Source organism: Rousettus aegyptiacus, unplaced genomic scaffold (assembly GCF_014176215.1).
Source record: "Rousettus aegyptiacus isolate mRouAeg1 unplaced genomic scaffold, mRouAeg1.p scaffold_m13_p_2, whole genome shotgun sequence".
NCBI classification, from domain to species: Eukaryota; Metazoa; Chordata; class Mammalia; order Chiroptera; family Pteropodidae; genus Rousettus; species Rousettus aegyptiacus.
Genome location: NW_023416295.1, coordinates 49,716,049 through 49,736,880, shown reverse-complemented (window position 1 = coordinate 49,736,880; position 20,832 = coordinate 49,716,049). Strand labels below are relative to the sequence as shown.

The window sequence follows — 20,832 nt, the reverse complement described above, 5'->3', positions numbered from 1 at the left end:
TCTTCAAAGACGTCTATGACTAGTATAATATTCAGCCTTCATAATATTTTATAAAAGAGATCTGGGCCCTGCCTTCACATTAAGCTTGTTTCTATCTCCCCATGACCCCTGCCCCTCTCCATCTTACTGGGTCTCTGCATTTGTGGAGGCTGTATTTTTCTGCCTGGTAGATGCTTCTTCATCAACATTGCCGGGCTCCATTCAAGCATTCTTCAAGATTTAGTCATCTCACTCTGGTGGATCTTACTGACTCTACTCTCCACTCGCCAAAAAAGTACACATGAGAAATGTACAGAGCTAGTGCTTACCTCTGTTACAGCTCTTAATGCCATCTATTGTTATTCTCTGTTCATTTGTCTATCTCCTCCACTGGAGACCGAACTCCTTGAGGGTCTTTCTACACCATGTGACAAGCACAGAGCCTGGCACAGAGCAGAAAATCAATAGATGTTCACTGAGTGAATAAAGACATTAATGTATGAGTGTGACTCATACCTTCTAAGAAGTTTAAGTTATTTCTGAAAAGCAATAGATGAGTGTGTCAAAGAAATTTATTCATACAGTATATAGAATCGTATTTTGAACAAAAGCTAGAAAAGAATAATAAAATTATAGAAGAGACCATTTATCCAGCACAATCTATAGATCATCCACTGTGTTAGATGTGTCTTATATTTAGTTTCTTTTACTTTAATTCTCACCACCGCATGCAATAGAAACATATTCTTAACCATTCCTAATTTACAGATGTGAATGTAGATGAGATGATACATTTTGATTTCTATACAGCTTAATCCGGGCTTTGTGTAAGAGCATCTTCCACATGGACAATTTGAGGCACTGCTGTGGAAGTCCCCACATGCTCAGGGGGTCCTGGTCCAACTCCCTTCACAGAGTCTTAGGATCCTTTATCAGAAGGAACATCGGTGGTCATCGAACCCAGTGTCTTTCAAACCTGGTAGAACCAGGGTCTGTGAGGAGCACTCAGGGGGCCACTTCAGAGGGTGAGGAGGAGGACAAGTGAGCAGAACTCAGGCTCCCTCCTCACTCCAGCTCCCCTTAATCAGCATATAGCATTTATATAATATGGTAGGATTCTGTATAAAATTTTTTTTTTTTAGCTAAAAAGTTTTGAAAAACACTCTTGTCCATTTTAATTGACCTCTCCCCAACTTCCATCCCACCCCAAACTCACTCAGTCCAGGAATTAGCAGACACAGAAGATATGAAGTCCAGAGCCACCCTAGCTGTATGTTCCCTTGGCCAGAAGTGAGCAGTGACTCAGTGGCACTTTCATACTGGACGCTCAAGACGAGTGTCCTCCTATCCTCATCTTCCCATTTCATTTTCTTTCATATTATTCTCAGGAACCAGAATTAAGCATTCAGTAATGATGAAGTGGATGTCCTGGGCTAGCCAGAGAACCAAGCCCCTTGAATAACTGAGCTTCCACATAAAAATGTCTTTCAAATCGCTATTAACTGACTTTTAAATATGCCCTATTTGTAAGATGAGCTCGTGATTGTCTTTCAAAAGGCAAACTGATAAAGCTTTGGTGGAAGATGACAGCATACCAGGCTCCAAACCAGAAGCTGTTGCTGGTCGAAAGTAGAAGGCCAGAGATGGGGAGGATGTTAACAAACAGATTTTCAGATTACTAAAATTTCTCCTTAATTCATAATGAAGGAAGGGCTGTCACCTGCCATTTTCAAGCAAAAGAGAGACTTAGTCCTGTTTAATTAATTCCTTATAGACACAAGGGCCAGCTACAGTTTTGTTTTGTTTTGTTTTGTTTTGTTTTGTTTTGTTTTGTTAGAATCTTAATTTTATTAGAGAATAGTCTAAAATTGATTACATGGTCATTTATATTCTTAGCCTATAATTTGTGCTCTACCTAATATATTGAATCTGATACCACATATTTCCCATCTCTTCTTTCTTTCAAAAGTATAATTTATTTTAAATTCTAAGATAAATGTTGGTCTTTAACTTATTGGTTGGTCTTTATTATTACTAATGAAAATTTATTGACCTACCACCACATATTGAGGGAAAATTAGAATATAAATAGATTAAAAGTCAGTGCATGCCATTTCCCTGGTCTAGGATCTATGACTCGCTGGAATATTCTGAGATTGGGCTACCCATCAAAAGATATATATATCATCAATTTCACACGTGCCGAGATAATTGCTTAGAGAAAGAATCTCATCTCCTATTAGATATGGTAGCTACAGGAATAGAACGTTAAGTACAATGTTTTTGCAAGCATATTTCTGATTATTTTAAGGAAGCGATGAAAATTTCAGGTCTCAGTTTGAGATTAGCTCTACCTCTCTCATCTCCCTTTGCATGTGATGACTTTTAGGCCGAAAACCATGATAAAGCAGCTCCCTTCAAAGGACGGAAAAGAAACCAGTATATGTGGGCGTGCACATTGCCACCTCTGCCTTGGGAAGACACCAAAGTTAGTTCATTTCTGTTCAGCAAGAATTCTGAAAGGATATATAAACATACTGCTTTATTAGACCATAAACACAGACAAGCCACAGTGTTTGTTCCCATTTACAAACACTGAAACTTATAAAAGTGGTAGTTCTCTCTATGCTTGCCAGCTGGAACATGACTTCTTAGAGTGCTTTTCTCTGGGGAGGAATATAGCCATTAACCTCTGTTAAAATAAAGGCTATTCAGGGCCAAAGGCCTGGAAACTTTTTATTTGTAGGCAAAATTGCCAGAAAGGAAGTCCAGAGAGAGTGTTCCACTCCCCATGTACCCACACCCATCCTCCCAACCTTATTTCATTTCATTTCCTTCTAACTTCAGGGGTAATCTGCTGAAGACACTGAAATGGTCATTAGGGTTTAAAATGCAAGAGCTGATGATTACAGCCTGCTTCGCTTGGTCAATTTGAATGCTGGTTCTAAAACCCTTTAGAGTCACTACTATATTGAAGGTGGAGAGACAAAAGGTACGATAGTGCAATTCAGAGAGGCCATGTCCAACTCAGTGGGCCTCAGAGGGCTACACTGGTGACAGTTGATATCACAGCCCCCTCCCTTCCCACTTTCCAGACCCTTAATATCATCTCCTCCCCGTGTGGGAACATGCCTTACAACAGCATAGCTGCTTTGAGAAGAGGCCACGGGAAGATCATTCTGTCTGCACTGAGGCCGATGTGGATTCTGTCTAGGCTGCTAAGCCACCAGGAGTGCTGGTGATTCAGAACGCTGCAGTTAACAACAAAGTGAGAAGTGGCATCGATTTTAAAAGTACTTACCTTTGACTTCCTCCTCAATTCTCCATCTGTAGCCTCTTCCTCACAGCTTCAGAGGTAGGAGACTGGAGCGGCTAAGGAGGGAGTTTCTCCAGCCAGACCACCCAGGTCTGAATCCCAGCTCTGTCACTTCTTCATGGGTGACTTTTAGCAAGTGATGACTAAACTCTCTGTGACTTGCTGTTCCCCTCTATGAAATGGATAGAGTAAGTGTGCCTACCCTATGGGAGTTATCGCAGATTAAATGAGGAAATATACCTAAAACACTTAGAATGGTGCCTGGTATGTTGTAAGTGCCCCATAAATGTTGGATGTCACTATTTTGTGTATGGACAGAACACAGATCAAGTATCAACAAAATGTCACAAATTTTTAAACTATATATCAACCTATAAAATATATATCTGCCCTGCTGCAGATTTCTAAGGTACTCATAAATAAAGAGTAACCTTCCAAAGCAAGAAATGCTATGTGGAAATTGAATCTTTTTAAGCTGATTTCTGACTACACTCAAGCAAAAAGCTAGCAGAAATACTGGGGCTCAGGAGTGAGGATGGCCAGGCTCAACACAGAAGAACAATAGCTTAAAAGCGAGCAGGGCCCTCTCTGTTTTTTGCAGCCAAAGCTCAACTTTCCCCCCTAGATGAATCTGATTAAGTTAATGGTGTAAAGGAAAGCATCACTCCCTTCTGGGTTTTCCTTTTTATTTCTGTTTAGCCTCTAGGACACCTTGTACAGCTTGCAAGAACATTCTAAAGGGGAAACTGAATTCTGAGGAGATGGTTGTGCCTGACACGTCATTAACCTTTCCTGTCAGAAGCCATTCTGAATGTTCTAGAGCTAATGGATAAGCAAACTGTGGATTCTTCCCCCACCCCATACATTCAGGGTGTTCTGAATGTTTAGAGATCCTTTTGAATATGTAATAATAATTATGTTAGAAAAAGTAATATTTATTAACAACTTGTTTGGTGCCCACCTTGAGCCCAGCACTGCAAAAGATTCTCATCATAATTAATGTTCTGTTTATTGCCTCCAGGAAAGAATGGAAAGCTGGGAAGGAAAGTTCTAAAAAGTCATCCAGTTAACAATGGACTAATAAAGGGTTTATGTGTCTAGTTTTTCCAAGTGCTAGAAAGCTGTATGCTCTGACATTGGGCTGAGCACAGCTCAGTCTTGTGGGAATACATCTAAATAGTTCAGCAGTTTACAGTTTTTAAAAGTGGTGAAGTGAGAATAGACTCATAGCAGAGATCAGTTAAAAATTCTAATCAAGACCTGACGGAAAGTCCATTTATTCAATTATTTAAGACAAAACATACCAAGTGCCCGTTATGTAGGCCTAGAAATATAGCAATGAACCAAACAAATTCTCGACTCTCATGGAGCTTACATTCTAGGGGTGTTTACAGAAGTACACTGAAAAAATATGTGATGTCAGACAGGGATAAGCTTTAGGTCAAAAACAAAGTTGTAAAGGGATAGTGACAAGGATGCTCTTTTAGGTAGGGTAGCCTCTGAGGTGGTTATGTTTAAACAAGACCTGCTGGGGTTTACATGAAGGAGAATGCCCTATGGTTATGTAGCAGAAGGAGTACCCAACAGAGGCCACAGTGAGCGCCAGGGCCCTGAAACAGGATAGCATTTGGCCATTAAGCAGGAGTCTAGTGAACCAGAGGATGACTTATAAGAGGGGAAATAAGAGTGGGAACCAGGAGTCAGATCATGCTGGTCAATAGCAATCTTTCCAGTCTTTGAGCCCCTCCTGGACTCAAGTCATTGGTAGGTTTAATTACTCCCCTTTAATGTTGCCTAAATTCCCTGCCCCCCACTGAATAGTAGAGGTCTCCTGGGATTCTAGAGCACCCAAGTTCATCAAGGGTGATGGTCTCCCAAGCTATTGCTGACGAGCACTCTCTCTCTTTCCATCAATCAGAACATATTCTTTGAGAAGAGAAATCTATTTTTAAATGCAATGAGATATTTACTTATCAGCTTCATTATTTTTAAATATTTTACTTAACCTGTCCTAATACTTGGGCAAGGTTGGTACCTCAGCCTCAATATGCAAACTGCAATGGTCTTTATTTCAAAAAATGGTAAAAATAAATTAGAACACAGCTGTATCAACAAGGAAAAATAAACAGAAATTTGGTAATAAATCTCTGGATTCCTTTTTATGAAAGTCAGCTGTTTGGTCTATAAAATTTAGTGTGATTTGTGTGAAAAAAGTATACAAGTATGAAGTTAGTTACTGAAGAGTTCTAAGATTGTTTTGCAAATGAAATGAAGTCATAAATAATTCTAAAGATATTTTATAATAAAAATAGAATTAAAAGACTGAAAAATATGCAACAAAAACTTTCTAGCCTGTGTTAAAAAGGGAGACAATAGAAATTGAACTTAATTTCCTATACTTTTATTATCTTTAGTGAAAAGTGAGGAGATGAATAAGAATATGTCTTCATTTTATCTATAGATGAACCTGTAAGTAGGACATGGTAAGATCAGTTTAAGATGAGAGTGACTCTCTTGATCTCAAGAACCAAGGAGCTGTCTTTTGAAGAGCATGCCCAGATTCCCTATTGAGTCTCGTCCTGCATAGAAAGTAATGGATTCGTTTTTTTAAATCTGGCATCGGCTACCTCAGCACCTTCCTGATGATATCCCAAGATATGCAGGAAAGTTTTCTGTTTCCTACTAGTTGGATTAGTTGCTAGGGCTGCCATAACAAGGTAGCACAGACCGAGTGGCTTAAACAACAGAATTTACTATATTATAGTTGGGGAGACTAGAAGTCTGAGATCAAAATGGTGACCAGGTTGATGTCATCTGGGGACAATGAGGGAGGATCTGTTCCAGGCGTCTCTCCTAGCTTCTGGTGATTTGCTGGCAACCTTTGACATTCCTTCACTTATAGATATATCACCCCGATCTCTGACTTCATTTTTACATGGTGTTCTTTCTATGTCTGTCTCCATTTCCAAACTTCCTCTTTTTATAGGGACACAGCTACATTGGGTTTAGACCCATCCTGATGACCTCAGCTTAACTTGATTGTCTGCAAAAACTCTATTTCCAAATAAAGCTACATTCACGGACTCTAAGGTTTAGGACTTCAACATCTTCAGGAGTGGGGAAAAATACAAATCAACTGAAAATACTAGTGTAGCTAGAAGGTCCAATAAAAACTCTCTCCATTTGCAGGATTCTCTTAGGTTACGCCTAAGGAAAAGGGCATCCTTATAGTAAACAAACCATCTCTTCCTTATGTAGCCATTGTATTGTCAGCCTGAGCCCTCTTGAGTGTGTGTGTGTGTGTGTGTGTGTGTGTGTGTGTGTGTGTGTGTAGTTTTGCTTGATTTCTGGCCAGCAAAACCTAATTATCTCTTTGCTAACAGGGCAAACTTAGAGTTTAACTATGCCAAAGGACTTCAGAAACTGGCAATCAAGCTTAGTAAAGCACTACAGACCACAAAGGAAAAGTAAGTATGTGGATGAGGTAAGGCAAAATAATTCTAAAAAATAAGAAAATGTGACATGTTCAATTCTAGCTTCCTCTTATAAGTGTGGCAGGTACACAATGTCAAGCAAAACTTCCTGTGCTTGGGCAATTACTGTGTGCCACAAATTGTGTTAAATGCTCTTATAGACACTCCTGTTTAATCTTCACAACCCTTGAGAAGTCTTGTTATTGTCCCATTTCCAGACAAGGCCTTGAAGCTTGGAAGGTTTAAGATACTTGCCACAGTCACATAGATAATGAGTTGTAGAGATGGATTCATTCCTTGTTTTTATGCCTCCTAAAGCCATATTCATAATAGGCCTTGGTGGTGATAGTAAACTTGGGAAGTAGTGTTGTTAAGTTGCAAGGTCTTGGAGTCAAAAAGTGTGAATCCTGCTTTATCTCAACTCTATGACCTTCAGCGAGTAACCTGGCCTCTCTGTGCCTCAGTTTCCACCATTGTTAAATAAAATAATGAAATGTGCTCCTTTGTGTGTACGTTCATGTATGGTGGGAAGGGGTGCATATTGAATAAGAAAATATATGTGAAGAGATTAGGATGCTGGGTGCTGAAAAAATATTTGTTCACGTTTTCCTCAATACATTTCAGAACGAAGTCAATTCTTTCTTGGAGGGGAGAGAAGAAAGATATTGGTGTTCTAAAAATGGTCCCTTAGTGATAATTTGTTATGAAGAGTCTTGAGTAATGCTTGCAGATGACACCCTAAATGACAGTGCCATTGCAAAGGCCCCTTTTGATGATGAAAGAGAAAGGGACAAGCAAAAGGAAACCTTTGGAAACTCCAATTGCTATTCTTCCTTAGGCTTTGTCTGTAGCAGCAAATATTGACTTTGAAATTGCTCTGACTTTTAGCTTGATTTTTAAGATAGTATTTTAGTAGACTACAAAGGAGCCAGTAGAGCACAGTGGTTGAGCATAGATTGACTTTATTTAGACTGCCAGTTTTAAATTCTAGCTCTACCTCTTACCATGTATCTGTATTAGGACAATTTATCTTTCCTCTCATTGTCTTTTTAAAATGAAAATAAAACCTATCTTATATAATTGCCGTGAGGATTAAATGAGATAATAAAAGAAGTGTGTTTACTACCTGGAACAGAGCCAAAGCCCCATAAGTGTTCATTATAATTTTGATTATAATTACCTCCCAAAGAATAAGACGTGTAAAGGTGTGGAAGTGTATGTTGTGTTGCAACCTTACCATTCAGCATGGTGCTCCCAGAGAGTTGGCATGTCCAGAATGTTTGGTTACCCAGGATTAGCACAACAATTAATAATAAAACATTAATTAAACTTTTATCTCGACCAAAATCTGTTTCAGGTACTTATTAATAATTAAGTGAGGGTCAGAAACATCAAGTGCTCCTTCCAAGGTCACACAGAAAACAAAGGGGAGGATGTGGATTCAGACACAGACCTCTTGGAGGCCAGCGCTCTCTGCTTCCTGCTCAGTTGCCCAGCTCCTCTGAGGGGCAAATGCCAGGCTCTGCCTCATCTTTGAAAAAAAAAAATCTTCTCAATTGAGTTTTAATTTATTTGTGATAATACACTCATTTAAAGTATATGGTTTGGTCGATTTTAACATATGTATACACCATGTAACCACTACCAAAATCAACAAGGAGACATTTTTATCACACAAGATTTCTTGTGCCTGTTTGCAAGCCTTCCTCCACCCAGTTATAAGCAACCATTGATCTGATTCCTGTCAATACACAGATTTGTTTAGTCTTTTTCTGGAATTTTCTATAATTGGAAACATACAGTAGGTACTCTCTGGTGCCTGGTTTTGTACCTGGCTTTGGATACGCAAAACCTGGCATCCTTTGGTCTGGATCTCCCATTCTCTGTCTGCAAGTTACAACCTAAGTCATTTGGAGGCAAAACCTCTGCACCATCCTGATTTCAGTAGGGGTACCAATCTGTCCCTCCTCCTCTATCCAAGTCTGCATAGGCCTCTGTCCCTGGGGTGACTGATGCATTTAGGCTTATTGTTCTGACTTTTGAGGGCTCTCGTGAGCTATCTCCCTTCCATGGAAGAAAACAGCATCACACTTTCTAATCTTCCTTCTGTGCTGCTGGGGACAGGGCAGTGCCATCCTTTTGTTAAATTGAGAGTATTCACAAGACCATAAAATATCTGAGGTGTTGTCCTAAAAGCCAGCAAAGAACAGAAACTAGACCCCAACCCCAGAGCAGCATATAGAATGTGACAAAAGCTCTTGAATCCCCTGTCCCTGTGAGATCAGGATCCTGAAAAGGTTGTTTGTAAGGGACTTCTGCCTCTAGCAAGTTGTCTCCTGCCTCTTCTAAATGCCTTCTTACCCTTTATTTCCCTGACTTTTTACAGACACAAATTGGAAAATGAAAATCAAATTAAAAAATGACTGAAAAAAAGTAATTTCTTTAATGACTGTAGTGTAAATAAATATGTTGAGAGCATCTAATCAGAGCTATGCTTTCTTTCATACTTTGCTGGGAAATGACACATTCTTATGTCCCCTTGTTTTTGCCTCCAGCTGTGTCGTCAGTGCCTGGGCCTGGGTCTCGGAGGGCATGAAATCTGCAGCAGACCTGCATCAGTGAGTGCTCCTGCCCCACCCTCGTTCCAGCCCCAAAGGGAGTTGTAAATATTTAAAGTGGGTACACTACAAAAATTCCACTTCAAATTCGCCCTGAATTGATATGCTGTAATGCACTGTCTTTTTTCCCCAGAAAACAGTTTAGAAAGTAGATACAAGTTCTGATGATATATTTGTGTGTTTTCTATGTTCAATTTCCAGAAAACTTGGCAAAGCAATTGAGGTGGAAGCAGTAAAACCAACTCATCAAGTCCTGAGTGTACATGAGAAGAAGAGAAAATCAGTGAGTCAAAAATTTTCTTTTCTCCCCTGTTTAAGCAAGATTTCTATCTTTGGACCAAGAAGTAAAAGATGATCTAAAAATGATACTACATTTCAGAAATTTATCATAAAAATAAAAACAACCCCCAAAATTTATGTACAAAGATGTTTGTTAAAGCATTGTTTATAGTAATGAAAGACTGTAAAATTCTTCATCACCCCCCCAAAAAATTATGACAAATTCAAGCAACAGAATACTATGCAACCATTAAAGTTCTTACTGCAGAAGAGTTTAATTACATGGGAATGTTCTTCACTATATAGAGTTAAATTAAAAAGTGGGATTTAAAAAATCTAACAATATGACCTCAGTTTTGTAAAATAAATGTGTATGTACACATAGAAAAAAAAATGGAAGAACTTCTCCAGAATGTTAATAAGAATTATCTCTAGATAGTAGAATTAGAGATTATTTTAATTGTTTTGTACTTTTTTTGTATTTCCATGATTTTTTAATGAATAGATATTCCTTGGGTAAATTGAAAAATTATAAACATGTATTTTAAAAAGAAATGTTTTTCTGTGCTTATCAGCTTGAGATTAAGTAAGGGCAGTAATAGGTATGATCCTCAAAGAGGCTTCGAGCTGAAGAAAAATAACTAAACAATTCTTGCAGAGGCAGCTGATCTTCTTAAATAGCATATTCTCTAGTCCTTTGTGTATCTTTCCTGCCAGAACAACTTCATTAGTGTTCATTTTTCTTGTGTGTCATATAGTCATTTAGGTCTTTAAAATATATTTTCAGGCAACATGAAGGAGTGTTTAATTAGTGTTGCTTAACTCTGATGGGAGGTGGGTCATGGCCACTATTTCCAGGTCAGGTACAGGTAAGAAGTTCTGAAGTAGTAATAGTCAGTCCTTGTGAAGAGGAGGGGCCGTGGCTAAGAGGAGTGTCAAGTAACCACAGCCAGATAAAGTAGGTGATAAAAAGAGTAAGTGAGTAGAATGAGGGGATCTGTAAAAGACCTGCTGGATAAGAAATAATACCAAAAAAATTTTTTTATTCAAACTCATTAAACTGAGTCAGGAAATATAATTGTTTGTGCGGACATACGTATGTTTTTACCAGAATAGATGTTCTACTCATGGCTAGGGTGATGGGGGCAATTTACAGTTCTTACTAGAAAACAATATAATTATCTGCCTTTGCAAACCAACTTAATAAAAACCAAACACAAATCTATATTTTATTAACTAATAAATATATTCATACCACATTATAATCTGAAAATTACTAGCATTTCATTAGCACTTATCATATGTTAGTCACAGTGTTATGATCATTATCACAGTGCCTTAGATAATTAATGTCATTATCCCCCCAAACTGCTGTCGCAGTTCATGAGCTTCTCTTCAGCATTGCTCCTCCCTGCTGCATCCCTACCGTTCTGCCCAGTCTTACGCAAAAGATAAAAGATCCGAATCTTTCTCAAAATAATGAACCAGTTCCACATTTCGGACCCATAAATAGAGCAAAAACTGGCATAGAGAGTTAACATTATTTTTATTGTATTTCTTATAATAAAACATGTATTCCAAATTTAATCAGCTGGGAAAAATAAAAGTATAGTGTTGCTGGATCGCAGGGTGGCTGAATAATGGCTGATCTGTGGGTCTGGCAAAAAGTTCAATGGTCCAGTCAGAAAGGTTCTACCGGAATTTAAGTCTGACCTTCTGGGGCGGTGGAGGGAGGTGCCTAGATTTAGTTTCATTATTACTGTTACTGTCCCATTAGCTGTTTAAAGTAAAAAAAAAAAAAAAAAGTCAATTCTGATTAAGAATTCAATCTCTTTGAAATTAAAATAGTATTCACTTCAGGGGCAATGAGACAGTAAAAATAGCACTGTTACTGATTGTATTGTGTTAAAATTTGGGCTGCATAGAATGATACTGGAGAGAAAATGATGAGACCGGAAGTGATACCAAACTATGTAAGATCCTTCATAGATTGTACATATTTATGTTGTTTTTACATAGTTATATGTGAGAAATAATTATTATACCAAATGCATTCAGCCTAAATTCTGTTAAGAGATTCTTAACAAGAGGAAAAGATATTTTGGCTGCTTTTGTCAGGAAATATATCCACTACAGAATTTTGAAATTTCTATAAATCGTGAGAGTGATTGTGTTACAATTAATAAGCCAGAACCGTGACTCAACGAGAAGACAGAAAATATTTTTTTCTTTTTTTTTCTTTAATAGCTTGATAATGAAGTTGAAAAGACAGCAAATCTTTTTATTAGCAACTGGAATCAACAAATTAAGGCAAGTAACACAAATATCTTTTGTATAAACTCAGTTTTTAGGATTGAAATCTTTTGCTTTTGCACAAATATGATAAAGTGTTTTGGTATTAGTATTTCTGAGTGCTAACTAAAGATAAAAATGCTTCCTCATATAAGTTGTTATAGCTTTTGACCCAACCAATGGAGGAGCAGAGACCTAAATATGGTTATTATTTATGGCCAAAACTTATTACGTGCCGAGTGCTATAAACTATATATTTAATCATCACAACAATCCAATGTGATATGTAACATTGCATTGTCCCATTTTAAAGATAGGTAGGGAAATTAAGACACAAAGAGGTTAATAATTTGTCTAAGATCACAAAACTGGCTAACAGTTGAACCAAGAAGTGTTATAAGTCATTAGGCTCCAGGATCACTTCTCTTAAAAATTGCACTATGTCAACTGCCTCTCTATATAATTTATAACTTAGCAAGTGACAAATACTATCTGAGTTTTGGTATCATCATTTGTAGAAGGGTGTTTGTGATCTCTGTCTCACTAGTGAGAGAGCAAAGTGAGGGGTAGGTAGAGATAGGTAAAAGAAATATATATGCATATACTGATTCTATACATATGTACAGTTCACTTCTTGTGTATCACAGTGTACTGAGACATGGTTCTTGTTCCTAAGTAATTTTAAATTTAGTTGACAGACAGCATATGTGCAGGAAATTGTGCATGAATTCTAAGGAGAGGAATTACAATCTGGTGTGAATTTAGAACATATCATTATAGGTTCTTAAGCAGAGAGAACAACAGATGAAACCCATATATTTGTACAGAAGATTATTCTAGGACAATCCAGTTGAGGAGGAATTCATTTTGAGTAGAAAGGACTAGAGAGGGAATCTACCAAGAAAACCCAAGGATCCTCTTTGAGAAGATGTGTACTCCAAGAGTTGAAATTCTCCTTTTCCATCTCCAAAGTGTCAGTCTCCAAAGAGAACTTCTCTAAGTAGACAGCCAATAATGCCAAATAACCAGAGATGCCCTCAGAAAGAGGTGACCCCATTTCAGCCCTCGGTGTTACTGTCGAAGCTTCTGATAAAACCAAAGACTCCCTGAGATCAATGACATTAATATGAAATGTTCAAGATAAATGAATTTCTATACCAACAATAGAAAGTATGGGTATACACTGATGAAAGTATGCCCATGAGAATCACATTTATATAAATATTTAAAAGTCTTACAAACAGTATTCAGTCATTTGTTTTTAGTTTTGCTCTTGATTTTTATAAGCTTTCTTAAACAGAATTTGTTTTTTTAAAAAATCCATTCTCTAAATACTCAGCTTTTACAGAAAATTCAATATAATGGACCAAAGGAGAGAAACCATGCTAAGCAGCTCCAATTGCTTTCAAGAACAAAAAGCATCTTTTATTATTTCCCAGTTCCACCAACTAATTTTTTCTAATAAAATGATTTTATTTTCTATGAAGAGTGACAGAAATTAGAAAACATAACATTCTTAGCTATAATAATTGTCTCCCCAGTTATAATTCAAGGGATTCAGCATGTCAATAATGAAGTGCAGTCTGTTTTGGAGGCACAGACGTAAAGCCTTAAAGGACCAAAGTTCATGCCTCATTTGCTCGTTTATCTGTAGGCATGTGACCAACTGAATGTAGAGGAAGAGGGTCTAGGAGCTTCTTGTTCCTCAAATACCTTTGTGTTGAGTCTTCATTTTTTAGAGTCATTCAGAAGGCTTTGCCTCCAATTTCTAAGCAAAAAGAGATTTGAGCTTTTCATTTTTCTAGTTTCACAGATCTTGCAAACTTGATGTAAAAATATCCAATAGTCTTTTAATCAACCCAGTTTCTGAAAAAGGCTTAATCCAACTCAAACAGAACTCCGTTTATTTTATCTCCAGAGCATCATCTCCTACCAAATTGGAACTGTGTAGAATAGGAAATGATCGCCTGAATCATAATCCTCTCCGAGGTTTGAGGAATCAACAGAGTAGGGGGACTTTGAATGCTTCTTTCATCCTAACTACCCCCACCTCCACCCCTTTTCACAAATGCAGGTCATGTCACAAGATACCAGGCAAATGCCCAGCTCTCAATCCTGGGCATCGGGGAATAAATTTCCCCTTTGCCATAAGTTTTAAGAGAGCGTCATCCTAAAACAACTTCAATTGTGGCCCAGGTTGATTTAAAAGAATGATCCAGGCAGTCTTCCATGCTTTTTTGTGATTTTTTCTTTTTCTTTCTTTCTTTTTTTTTTTTTTTTGTAAAGCTATTCCCATTCATTGTGTTAGCTAGAATAATGTTTTGGAAGCTTGCAGGTCTTCAGTGATTTAACAAAATGTATAACTCTTTTGAGTGTACCCACTACAATGAAAAAATATACAGTGGTTCTCAGGGCAAAATATTAGCCATCATGATATTTTAGGCAGATTTTGAATGAGGGCATAAATGAAGAACTAAAAACACACCATCATTCAAGCTAGCACATGAACATTAAATTGTTCAAGAACAGAAGAGTTTTTCTCTTCATATTAGATCCTGCTCCTTTTTTGCTTTTCTATATATTTTTTGACTCTAGGCCAAAAAGAAATTAATGGTGAATACCAAGAAGCATGAAGCACTTTTCCATCTTGTAGAAAGCTCCAAGCAAACCGTGACTGAGAGGGAGAAGCAAAAGGTAACCTGTCATGGCCGGTTGGGTGCATATGGCTTGGAGACAGATGGGATTCCTGCTTTTAGCTATGAATATGATAGAAATGGCTGATTCCCACTCTGTGTAGGGTCTGAGCGAGCTGTAGTGTGGCCAAGCATTCTAAATCATTCTAAATCATTCCTGGTACATATGTACTTTAAAAGATATTTATCGATAGATGACGAATTGGACTAGTGTTGTCCACATTTTTGATGGGGAACTCTATTAAGCATCTCTCAGCTCACACCCCAAATAAGTAAAAAATATATACACACATTTATTATATATAATGTACTTCACCTATGTTGTATATAATATGTAATACTTTATATATTATACCAATATGTTATAAACATTATAAAACATAAAAAAGTAGAATGGCTTGAAGGATGAGATAAAGATGAACTAAAATTTTAAATGATTAGCTAATCATCATATCTTTACATAATCATTAAGTGATAATTCCAGGCAAAATATATGCTTGGGACAAGGTTCAGCTTTAAACATATTAAACATAAATTCATATTTCCGATACTCTTCTTGATAATTTAAAAATTTTTTGGGTCACCTTCTTGTCAGGTGTCACTAGATCATCCCAATTTTTGCCTTTTCATGTGGGTGCTGGCACACTCATAACCAGGAGCAGGAGCCAGCATCACCTTGAACATTTTCTTGTGGCTTCCTTATGCTTACATTGTTAGTCTTAACATAAAACTACAGATTCTTGGCAGAGATCTTTTTAAGAGGTTTGTGCACTTTGTATGTATTTACCTCGTTGAATCTAGATAATAACTCTGTACATGTACATGACCCAGACACATGCCAACAGCCTCATGTCCCAGGATGCTGAAAGTGGAGACATTTATGTTAGCTTACTATGTTGTGAAGTTCCCGCTCCTCCTCCAAGACACCTTAGAATCCACAACTGTTCATGTGTGGGCACAATGTCAATTCATATATTAGATAAGAGGCAGCCTTAGGCAAAAATGAACACAGATGATATTGGCGTGCAGGCAGAAAATACATGATTATCTCACACACCTTTTGTGGTATGTGCTACAGATTGGAAACCCATCAAGATTTCCTTCAGAAGATGGAGTCCCCTTAAGGAAATGCAGGCAGCACCACTGCAACCCAAAATAGTCTTAAAAGAAAAAGAAAATTGTCATTGCAAGTAATGCCATTATTTCATTCGAAGAAACCATTAGTTGAATAGCTTAAATTAATTATTAGCAAGATTTCACAAAGTTCTTATTTCTTCACATGCCAATCTTCAAAGTTTGAAATGATCATAATAAGGGTTCAATAATGAGACAGCTTCCAAGGAGGCAAAACCACAGTATGTTAAAATGCTAAGCACCAGGATCTGTCACAGGCATTTGAAGCCCACGTTAGAAGCTATTCTTTATGGTTGTCAAACAAAAAGTAAAAAAAGAGCATGAGCAGCTAAGTGTGAATTTTCTCTTCCTTCCCTCATTAACAGCTTCCCTAGAAGGTCATAGTCTGCATCCTCCCCTCCTCTCCTCCTGCCAGTCCTATTACCATAGTCCTTGGCTGTCATTAGACCACAGACCCCTACCATCTTCATTGCTTTATCTGCTAGCCTTTTTTTTTTTTTTTTTTTTTTTTAGTGTTCAGAGCTACACACTTAAGGCAGCATTCATTTTCACATCTCACACAGAAGTGCCCATGATGTCCAGCCTGAACTGAGCTGATTCTATGGTGCTCAACAGTTCTTCCTTTTATCCTGCTCAGCAGTCCTTGTTCTCACCATAAGCTGATCTAAATTCCCATTCTCCTTACACCTCCATCCTTACTACCCACTCTCAGCAGACTATTGTGCTTTGTTTCTCACAGAGGAAATGAAAGTCAACACAGCCACCTTCCTACAAAAGTCATATGTGCAATGAGACACCAAATCCATCCTGCCTCTCAAAGATGTTTCTCTTGATTATTCCTCTTTCCTGTGTCTTGGACATAACCCTCCCTAATAGTTTCTTTCCATCAGCCTTCTTAACTCCCCACGTCTTGGGAAAGTAGGGAGAGTCAAGGAGAATCTTTCCACGGCCCTATTCCTGTTCCTCTCCAGATATTATCGTCTCTCCTTATTTTTACAATAAGATTTGTTGAAAGGGTTGTGTGTGCTCTGTCTCCACTACCTCACCTCCTGTTCACTCCTTAAAACCTCCCCAATCAAGCTTTCCCCACCATTCTACTCTGAGTGCTTTTGCCACGGAAAATAATCTCTTCCTCGTTCAAGCCAACAAGTACTATCTAGTTCTTACCTTATTTAACTTCTCGGAAGCATTAAGCATTGTCGACATCCTCCTTCCAGAAATGATCTCTTCTTTAAAATTCAGCAACATCTTATTCTTTTGGTTTTCTGACCTAGCAATCTTTTCTTAAATTCCTTTGTGGACTTCCCTCCTTTGGCCTGATCTTCCTAATGATTTTCCTCCTGGGCCTCACTCTCTTTCATTCAGCATGGTATCTTCCAGTATCCAGCATAGTACTCTCAGAATCAGGTACTCAGTAAATAAGAGGTGCCTCTCTTATGCCTCAGAGATACCTAAATACTTATATCATCCCTAGATCTATCACGCACAGGATAGTAATGGCCTTTATAGGTCCCTCACTAGAGAAGAAGCCTATCTAATTTCATTTTCTTTTCCCAGAGCCTAGTACCTGACACATTGTGGCATTCAATAAATGATGAATGAGTGAGATGTTTGTTCCAAGAGAAAGAAAGAGGAAAGAAAAAGTATACACTCTTTGACATATTTTAGTAAAGTTTTCTGAGAGGTTCCTTAAATAAAAGTATAAGAGTCTACATTCTTCATTTATATAGATTTGGAGTTATTTGCTGTAAATTTGCTGAGCAGAAGTTTCTAGTCAATAGCTATATAGTATAGGCTGATGAATATGAGTAGTCATCTCAAAAGTGACTTTATTCTCATTGTTGGGAGTCTGGCATTCTCAATCAGAATTTAAGGACAATGATTTAGCAACATATAGCCATGGCACACTTTCTGCCCTTTCATATATTGTAATCAGATTAAAATTCACAAGCTCATGTTTCTATAGATAAATGTGGCCCATTACACTTGATATACAAAACTAAATGTGTCCTGTATGAGTCTTCTATCAGAGCCCAGGGACAGTTGAATGGCTACCATATCAATTGGAATGATAAAATGAGTGGCGTTAATATTCAGAATTTTAGATGAATGTTCTTCATTACTGTAATGTTAGTCATAATGTTCTTAACCATAAAAAGGGTCATATTCTTAAAAGCTTTGTCTCTGTCCTTGGAACTCTAAACTGCTCGTGCTGGAGGGATCCTTGGTGCTCCTGCACTTTCGGTTTGAGGACCATTTATTTAGAATCATCTGAGGATGTAGTAAAAATTCAGATTTCCAGTTCCCACTACAGAACTACTGAATCAATATCGCACTTGTGGAATGCTGAAAATCTGCCATTTTACAAACACCCCTGGTCATTCGTAGGCATATTAAAGTTTGAGACTCATTCACATAATACAACTTCTTCCTTCCTCAGAGATGTGAAATTACTTGTCTGAGCATTTTGGGAATTGATTTCAGCTTCCCTGGTCCAGAGAGTTTTAGATTGCTTTGATTTTCCAGAAGATTCCACAATTAGAATGGCCAATTTTGGTGGTTGGTAAGAGGAGGTTTTTTGTGAAGGAGCATATCATTGGAGAGCAGAATAGAAAGAAAGCATGCATCAAGCTGTCCATAACTTGGAGTGAACACCAGCATGCGCCTCACTCGGGCTCTTCACTAGTAACAGTGATTCTAATCTTTGAGGGCTATACCAGGTGTCAGGCAGTGTGCCACATGCCTTACCCTCATCATCTGTTTGAATCCTCAAAGCAACCCAGTGAAGTGGGAGCATCACTATTCGCATCATAGAGAAGAGAAAACTGGCTTCTGAAGGTTAAGTAATTTACCTGCAGTCAGAACAAGGACTCTAATCCTCAAGTTTGATTTTTAAAGTTATACTGCAGGATTTATATAGTGAAAGAGAAGTTAAGGTTGTTGGACAGGATGATAGACAGGCCTAATTCTACCTCTAAAAGTTACATAATTGCATAAATCTCTAATTGTCCTGGTAAGAAATTCCATAGCCTAATATTTACCAAATAAGACTATAGGAATTGTTAGTAGATTATAGTCTTGAGTTGAAGGTTCCTGATCTGGCCTTGCTTCTTCTCATCTGTCCTTTGACCTCCTCTTTGATTTGATGAAATGGGCACATTACATCATATTTAAAGACCTCTGTTTCCTCATAGAAAAAAATTGAAAGAATTATACTAAAAGGCCCTTAGTTTTCCTTTCACTCTGATATTCCTTTTTCTGAGAAAGGTCTTTGACTTTGTCATCTGTAGCTACTCTTAACGATTTTAGCTGGGAGATGAGAAATATATCATTGGGATGCATATAACTTTTTATATAGAATTACAAAGGGCTTTTATAAATATGTTAATGAATATGCGACACTGATGTTTTACTTTAGCTCCTCAATAAACTGAAAAAATCAACTGAGAAATTGTCAAAAGAGGATGAAAATTACTACCAAAAAAACATGGCCGGCTGTTCTACCAGACTGAAATGGGAAAACACGCTAGAAAACAGCTACCAGGTAATCACGCAGTCATTTTTTTTTTTTTTAATTCTTCCATGGAGCTTTGTGTGGCCTTGAAAATGGAGATTGGATCTATAGTTACATGACTTAATGATCTCTGTCCTTTGCTATGACCCTCACTCCTACTGTGACTTTAGACAAGCCCCATCACTTCTCATTGTTTCAACTTTTCCATGGATACAGTAACTAGTGAATATTTATTGAATGTCACAGGCCAGAATTTTTGGCCCTAAATTCTCAATGGACAAAATAGCACTCAGCTAATTTCAAAAAGAGCTGTCAAAGTAAAGTGTAAATTAAGGCTTGAGTATTAGGTACTCAGAAATGAGTTTTAGTCCCGAGATCTGATTCATATTGTGTTCACTTATAGAATTCCTTTGTATGTCAGGCATTGTGTTGGGCACTGGAGATATATAGCAATGAATAAATACCATCTAACTCTTGGGATGTGTACAGTTTAGCAGCAAAGAAGACATGTAGAGGAAGAATTGTGGCAAATTGTCCAATAACAATCAAAAGGTATGAAAAAGCAAATCACAAAATAGAAAATTAAATCACTAATAACACATGAAAAGATTCCCACTTATCTGGCAAAAATGTTAAAGTGATTACATCAAGTGTTGCTAAATAAGAATTGTTGGGAAACTAAAATTCTTGTCCTCCTCTAATGAGAATAATTTGATGTTATATAATAAAACTGCAATGTGTATGTACCCATAACACAACAGTTCCTCTTTCAGGCATATATCCTAAAGAAAAAATTATAACCGTATACCAGGGGGGATGTATAAAAATATTTTTTGCAGAATTGTTTATAATTGCATTGTGAGAAAAAATTGGACACAATATTCATTTCGATTAATAGAGGAATTACTCTTAAAATTTTATCTAATGTAGAAAAAGGATGCCTGTCAAGTTATCCTTGCTTCTCCCTAGCAATAATGATTCCCTTACTTTGTATTGCATTGGCTTATATATATATACAGTTTATACAACTGAATATATTCATAGTACCCTGTACATTCTACATCTTCTGTTGTTAACAAACTCAGGAGTCAAATCTTATATTCATAAAAGACATAACAAAAGCGGGCTGAATTAAAGGAGAATTTTTATGTATTCCCCATCATTCTTTTGTAAAAGTGGAATATAAGAACTCGTTTTAGGATCCTATGCAGTGTCCTCTTACTCCTTCTTACTCTTCCAGTTGAATTTACAAATTCTTTCAAAGAGAATTTATTGATCTACATTCAAGGCAGTTTACTAGACACTATGAGAAATATTACAAAGTCTCAAGTGTTAGTATTAAGTAATGAAACTAATTCCACAAATCACATGTTAAAATTCATCTTATTACTTCATAATCAGTCTATGTGAAAGCCGCATGTCCTACCTTCCAAGAAAAAATAATTCAGTTGTTAGAAATAATCTATATTTCAAAAAATAATAGCCACACTACCAAGAATTACCAAGAATCAAATGTTTAGTACTGACAATACTT

At 37.3% G+C, this 20,832-nt stretch overlaps 1 protein-coding gene across 4 annotated transcripts in view; it reads left to right on the top strand.

The window, feature by feature from the left end:
* The window catches only part of NOSTRIN (nitric oxide synthase trafficking), a 49,578-nt gene that overhangs the window by 11,781 nt on the left and 16,965 nt on the right, over positions 1–20,832 (top strand). For all 4 annotated transcript variants that reach the window (XM_016165423.2, XM_016165422.2, XM_016165425.2 and 1 more), the window contains exons 3-8: positions 6,679–6,762; positions 9,324–9,386; positions 9,588–9,669; positions 11,913–11,975; positions 14,553–14,651; positions 19,203–19,328. In XM_016165423.2, coding sequence (XP_016020909.1) covers positions 6,679–6,762; positions 9,324–9,386; positions 9,588–9,669; positions 11,913–11,975; positions 14,553–14,651; positions 19,203–19,328 — 517 coding nt within the window. The remainder of the gene's footprint in view (positions 1–6,678; positions 6,763–9,323; positions 9,387–9,587; positions 9,670–11,912; positions 11,976–14,552; positions 14,652–19,202; positions 19,329–20,832) is intronic.